Source organism: Belonocnema kinseyi, chromosome 8, assembly GCF_010883055.1.
Source record: "Belonocnema kinseyi isolate 2016_QV_RU_SX_M_011 chromosome 8, B_treatae_v1, whole genome shotgun sequence".
Taxonomy (NCBI): domain Eukaryota; kingdom Metazoa; phylum Arthropoda; class Insecta; order Hymenoptera; family Cynipidae; genus Belonocnema; species Belonocnema kinseyi.
In genome coordinates, this window is record NC_046664.1 from 92,915,252 (window position 1) to 92,922,734 (window position 7,483).

The window sequence follows — 7,483 nt, forward strand, 5'->3', positions numbered from 1 at the left end:
CGACCTAAAAGGAGAGTATGTTGAAAAATAAAACCGACTTTGGCCAAAAAAACGTCTCCGTGTTTCATTTTTCAGGGACTTATCAGACTGCCTAGTAGTTTAGGATAGGCGAGCATAGCCCATTGACTTTGGACCTATTTATGCTTCTTTTTAAAATCATAATTAAACATGTTTACAAGCTTGATAACGATGATAATTATAATTATAAGTATATTTATATAAATAATAATTTTTTTGAATCAAGCTAAAGAAGATCGCAAGCGTCCTCGAGGAAGGGTTTCATATACACTAAAGGATCTGAGAGCAATTTTTATTTTACTTATTCCTCATATTCTTATTTTTTAAACAGTAATACAAAAAAGAGTAATAAAACATACAAAAAAAATACATGCCAATAGCTTTGATTTGAGATATCCCCGAAAAAAATTCGACTAAAAGAAAAGCTTTCAACATAGAGGTCTAAAAAGCCAAATTCCCAAATGTCTTCATTTTTCTTAGTTTTTAACCACTGATATAAAGGAAGATAAATTTGAAATAGCCAAGTTCATGCTGTATCATAAGCATATAAGCCAATAGCCTTATTTTCATCCAACCCCGAGTAAAATCGAAATAAAAGAAAAGTTTGCAGCATAGGGGCCTGAAAACCCAAATTCCCTCATTTCTCTTATTTCTCAACCACTGATATGAAAAAGAAGAATATAATACAGCCAATTTTATTGTTCATCACAATTATATATGCCAAGAGGTTCGATTTGAGACGTGGCCAAGGGAAATCGGACTAAAAAAACAGCCTCCAAAATTAGGTTTAAAAAAATTCTTATTTTTCTTGTTTTCTAACCACTGATATAAAAAAATACAAGATTGCAAATTTTATTCCTTTTCGAAATTCTACATGCCAAATGCTTAAATTGGAGTCATCCCCGATGAAAATCGAACTAAAATAAGAGCTTCTAGTATAAGAGTTTAAAAACCCACATTTCCAAATATCTTCATTTTTCTTAGTTTTTATCCACTGATTGCAAAAAAAGTCATAATATATAAGCGAATGAAAATATTTTTCCGCGGGTATATTAAGGCTGTTTAATATCCATCTGTAGTTATAAGGGTTTTCGACGTAGCCTATACAATCCTAAAAGTGATGATAATAATTCAATTATTAACTAATTGAATTGAATTATTCCGGGCCCTAAAGCCAAACCTATTTCACCAATTATTTTATAATTGAGGGCCCGGATCAAAGAACAGGTTATCACTTTCTGGCGCCCAGAGTGTCGAGACCCTGTACCGTTTAAATTTAGACGACGGTAAAAGCCCACCCCCCTCTCATTCTAGGCGCCAGAAAGTTATAACTAGTACTTTTATCCGGGTTGGGTACAATAACGGTGGTCTTGCATATTCAGAAGTCACTCATATTTAGATTGTTTTGTACACAACTTCATGAAGAAAAAATGAAAAACAAGTGACTTCTTAAAATGGTTATTGAAGACAACGTGTCAATTTTGTTCCAAGCACATAAGTTTAAATAAATTATTTAATAATATGAAGATATTTTGAAGAAAAGTGTAATAACTTTTCATGTACTGTGCACGTAAAAATTATAATCTAATATGAATTTTTAATAGAGTTATTACAATATATAATATAAATAAGGGAAATAACTTACAACAAAAATACACTTATTTATGATAAAGTACAATATAGTAGTCAAAACAACGGGACCTGAACTTTTTGCAGTGTCATAGGAAGCGTGATATAAAAACTGTTATTTGGCTAAATTTAGAATAAATTTATTGAACTTTGGTACGATATTTAAAACCCGACATTTACATCGGCGCGAATAGTAATAAGTTACGTAACTGAACCGAACCAAGATCATAATCAAACGAACAGAATGACGAATTTAAAAATCTATAAATGCTTTCAATCTGACTACTGACAGCGACGCGAAACCCTGCAGGCCTGGAAGCCCATGGAAGAGCTGACGAGGCCACCCGGGACCTACGTGACTCTTGGTCACCTCTAAGTGGGTGAAGAATGTTTTTGTTTACAATATAATATTTTTCCACATTGTTAATAAATCATTATTGTCACAGAAAAATTCGAGAAAACACCGTAACGGGCAGTTACTGACTTTACTAACTGCATTTATTACAAGTTGCAAAATGCAAAATCATTATTTCAAGTCTGTGTTTTTAATAATTAAAGTAGAAACAATTACATAGTTATTCATAAAATTTTATAATAGCTATAACATTCTTATCCACATTTTCGGTAAAAAAAAACGTTCTATTTCCTTTAAAGATCAGTTTTTAAAACATACTAAAATTACTGATAATAATAATAATAATATGAATAATAATGGAGTCTTGAGTTTTAAACAAACAAGAAGGAAAAAAACCATTGGAAGCTTGGAGGTCATCAAAATAATAATTTAATATTAATTGAAGTAAAATAATTTTATACAAACTAACCACTTCCTTTATAACACCATTAGGTTAGAATATGTTAAACAAAATTAAGATTATTAGGACAGAAAATCTAAAAAAATGTATTTGAATATAAATCAAATTTATACGAAAAATATAATGAATTTTTGGAAAAATAATCAGGTAATCGTGTAATAGAGTAATTGTGACGCCAATTTTCTTACCTTTTATTTAATTTAAATGCATTGAAATTTTATTAGCCACTTTAAAATGCTAAAATAAATTGTTTTTATTATTAAACGTTACTTTTAATATATTTTTACATTCTCATCCATAATGAGTAGGTATTAGTTTTATGTGAAAACTGGCAGTGGATAACTTTTGAAAGACTTATCGGATTGGATTGTCCTTTGGCACACAGGTGGAGAGACCAAAAAGAAAGTTCGAGTTCGCTAACCAGCCATTTTTGACAAAAAATCAGTGTTAAGAGCATTTTCAAAATTTTCTGAACCACTTTTTTCAAAAATTGAAAATTCTAGCGACAGTTATTTATAGTAGACAAAAATATGAACAATTTATCCCCATGACTTTTTTGATCAAATAAAAATTTCCAAACTTATAGCACTTTCAAAATCCAGAAAACCAATCGAAAATTAACATTTCAAGTTAAATAATGCACTATATGAAAAAAAGTAAAGAGATAAAAACATTAAATTTTAAAGGCCCTACAAGATTGTCTAAACAACTTTTTGAATTTTGTTTTTAAACAATCAAAAATTCGATTTTTGATCGCACCAAAAATAATGAATTATTACATTCTCATCATAATGAGAAGGAATTAATTTTATGTGAATACTGACTATCACGGATTACTTGAAATCTTCCCCGGAATAGTTCCACTTTGCGATCAAACCATGCAAGTTAAGAAAAGATTGACTAACAAAAATTGTTCAACTAAAAATATCTACAAATTTTTAATGTATCTCATAGAAAAAATAAGGAGAAAAGGTTTTCAACCAAAAAAGAACTACAAATGTGTTATACACTTTTTTTATAGGATTTGTGGTTTTTGTTTTATTTGTAAAAATCTATATTAAAAATTAAATAATTTATTTTTCGACAAAATTTTTGACAAAAGTTGTTCATTCAAAAAGAGCTACAAATTTGTCATGAATAGTTTTCTGATAAGCACGTGGTTTTTGTTACAGTACATTTTCTGTTAATCGTAAAAATTAAGTTTATAAATAAAAAAATTATAAAAACAAGAAAATAAAAATGCGTATGTTTTAATATAATGCATGTAATGCATTCTAATGATATAAATGTATTCAAATGATATATGTTTCAACATAGCTAAGTATAAAATGCAATGCAAAATAAGAAACAAATATTAAAGTAATCATGATAAATACAATTTGTACTTTATTTTTTAATATCTGAATAAGCAAACCCAAGCCGAGTTACATTAATAAATGTAATATATGTTTGATATGAATGTGTTGAACATAATGTAGAAAAGTTAATATTGTGGACAAAATCGAGTGCGAAGCAAGAGACACGTTATAATATTGTGTTCGTTACAGCTGAAGGGGTTTTAACAAAAGAGAATTCACAATCACCAAATTACGATTCTCGATGCTTTGACCTTTAATTTTAAAAGGTCGGTGCACACATATCGGAGAAACACAAAAACCGAGTGTGTAGCGTGAGATAAAAATATCATCGGGCGCGAAGCGCGAGAACCACAAATCGCACGCTCCAGGCGCGCTCAAACTTGCGAGCGAATCGAGTGTGCGCTTAGGGCGCTAGGAGAATGTGCCCGCGAGGCGGGCAGGTTATTTGATAGTACATTCAAATTATAATTAAGTTTCATGGTTAATGGGACCGCCATGATAACTGGGTCATTTACAAAATATTCTTATTTGGTTTATTGTGCTATAAATAATTTTGTTACTAAAATTAATTCCATTTCTGTCTTAAAAGAGATGTATATTTGTTTTCTTGTTATAATGGTTGTGAGAAATTGGACTAGCGTCTTTGTTTTTTCTACCCTTTTAAGTTAACCTTATTTTTTTTTGAGTATCAACTCATTACTATGATGAGTTTTAAACTGGCGATGGTTCTTTTTAGTCTTCTTATTCGTCGTGATTCCACTTTCATAATTTTCAAATTCTGCGACCTTATTTTGTAGATTTACGCAAAATGTCAAACTCAAACTGTAAATATTATCGAAAATTTTACCCGATCTTACTTGCATATACAGGGTCATCAAAAAGTATCAGACCCCCCCCCCTCCGATCAACGAAAATATACGTTTTCGAGAGAAATGCTTCAGAAAACAAAACATCAGGGTTTTGGACGAGGATCTGAATGGTGACCTTGAAGCTGACCTTGGCTTTGACCTCCAAGTTTATTTCAAGGTAAACTTTTATTTTTTAAATGGAAACCCCTATTTTTGACAACGCCAATCGAAAGAACGCAAAATTTTACTTTCAGATATGCATAAAGTTCATATGACCCGATGACCTTCGAGGTCATTCCAGGGTCGTATAAACTCAAACAAGGCCTAAACGGCTGATTAGCGAAAATATGCGTTTTCGAGAGAAATGTTTTAGACAATGTTTAGACAAAAGTTTTGTGCGAGGATCTGAATGACGACCTTGAAGCAGATCTTGACGCTGACCTTCAAGGTGTCAAAAATATGGGTTTCATTTCGGCCGTCTAGACCTTTTTGAGTTTATAAGACCCTGGAATGACCTCGAAGGTCATCGGGTCACATGACCTTGATGCATATCTGAACGTAAAATTGTGCGTTCTTTTAATTGGCGGTGTCAGAAATAGGGAGTTTCATTTGAAAAATAAAAGTTGACCTTGAAATATCCTTGAAGGTAAACTCCAAGGTCACCATTCAATTGAAAACCAAGATTTCTCGACGACAAAAAAATCTCGAATACGGGCAAAATCGAGACATTCTCATCTGGGCGTGCATAGATTATTTAAAAAAAAAGAGGAAGCTCATTTTTCCCTCAGGCTTAAGATGGTTACAGCTCAATATGTCGAAGGTACTTTTATTAGAGTTGGATTTTTGAATAGTCTGCATGGGTCTGTCACGGAATATTTCCTAACCAACAGAATCTCGGTGAAAGTATATAGAAAACTTTTCAGAGGTACTAGCTCAGGAATCGAAATTTTAAATATTTAATATGAAATAAAATAAATATTTTACATGATTATTATAACTTCAAATGAATTTATTGGCATCTACTGGCTCTTAAAGCCTTTATTTGTCACACGGCCATCACCAAGTACGTATTTGCTCTGTAATCACTTGATTGAAGATTATTTCAAAAAGAACTATGCGAGTCACGCCTACCCCGAAAGGGAAATGACTTAATGGTTTAATAATAATAAAAACCATGAATCAAATCATATTGTTGGGCTAGGCTTATCTGTAAGTGCTTTACCCCCTAATAGGTCAACTATAACGCAGGTCCAAAGCACAAGAACTAGATTGGTTTATCCCAAACCGGCCCACACAGGACTCTACAAGACTAGAGTGAATCTACTGCAAGTACAAAATAATCTTTTAGAATTGCAGAATTATCTTTGCTTTAAATACATTTTTAAAAATAAAATTGTAACTCTTGTAAAAATATTTTTAAATTCCGCGAACTGAATCAATTTTAAAGCTAACAGATCGGTTTTTACATCTTTCCAACTCTTCAATTTCAAACTTGTTAATTAACAAACAAAGGGCGCCGTCCTTGGCGCCAATGTTTTCACGGTAGCAAAAATTTATAACTAGTTAACTCCTATTATTCATTATGCTAATGACTATATCGTTTCAAAACTATAATTATTTAAGTCAACTCACAAATGTTATGGTGAATATTAATCGAGCAGGAATTCAGATATTAAAGTAAAGAGTTTTTGTGGAAGTTTTTGTGTACATATAATACCAATTAAGCAAACGTTGCGGCTAGAGGCAAGTAGAAAAAAGTACAGATGTTAATTTTCCAATTTACGTACGTATATTATTAAAGCAAGAAAAAATAAAGACTTTGGAAGAAGTGTTACCTTATTTTCGTAATTGCACGATAGATTTACGAATTATTTTCCAAAGATGTTCGCCAATTAAATATCAAGAATAAATTGATATTTCTATAAGGAAATTTAAAAGAGTTTATAATACTAGAAAAAATATTGGAAAGGCAACAAGATTTAAAAGCTCGAAAAGCGATATTTTTAGTGAATAAACTATCATGTTAAATTTAGACTTACCTAGTGGTGAGCCAGATAATGGCGAACCAGGTTGAGAACGCATACGTTCCAAAACTGGACCCACTAATAATTCCAAGTCATCAGCAGGAACACTTTCGTAGAATGCATCCAAACTTCCAAGGAAATTTGCCACATTATCGGTGTAGGACATTGTCTCGACAATCTTTAAGAGCAAAAAACACAATTGATCAATATGACACATACCTCACCAGGACACACCGTATTTGTGTTTATAAACAAGTTTAATTGTTTTGTAACAGAGGAATTATTATTGAAAAATTCTTTATTGTGCCTAATAATTAATTTGGTTTATCTCAGATGGCTTGGACTTTGCATATAAACCTTTTCCAAAAGCGTGTACAGGCGTTAGAAAATTTTTCTTTAATGTACTCAGTGGGCAAAAAATTGAAGGAAATCTTTTCGTCATTTTTATGACAGCTTTACGACATTTTCATGACATATTTACGGCGTCGAAAAGATGTCATAGGTCTTTTTCGTAAAGATGACGTAAAGACATCTTTGCGATATTAAAATTTTTTAAGATTGCCCTTAAGATATCTTTACGACACGGGCGCAGGACATCTTTGCGACGTCGTAAAATTTTTGTAAGGATGTCGTAAAGGCGTCCTTCATTTATTTTGCCCAATAGGTACACTTCGAGTGGTAAGGAAGACCACGCTATTGTAGAATGTAGATAATGAATCCACATTAGATAAACATTAATATACCATATCAATGCATGTAAAATAATTGATTTAATATAATTAATAATTTAA

At 31.5% G+C, this 7,483-nt stretch overlaps 1 protein-coding gene across 1 annotated transcript in view; it reads right to left on the reverse strand.

Moving 5' to 3' along the window:
* Window positions 1-7,483, reverse strand: part of LOC117178098 (acyl-CoA-binding domain-containing protein 4) — a 19,822-nt gene that overhangs the window by 4,282 nt on the left and 8,057 nt on the right. Inside the window, exon 3 of the mRNA XM_033369338.1 lies at window positions 6,708-6,870. Within this exon, the coding sequence (XP_033225229.1) occupies window positions 6,708-6,870 (163 nt within the window). The remainder of the gene's footprint in view (window positions 1-6,707; window positions 6,871-7,483) is intronic.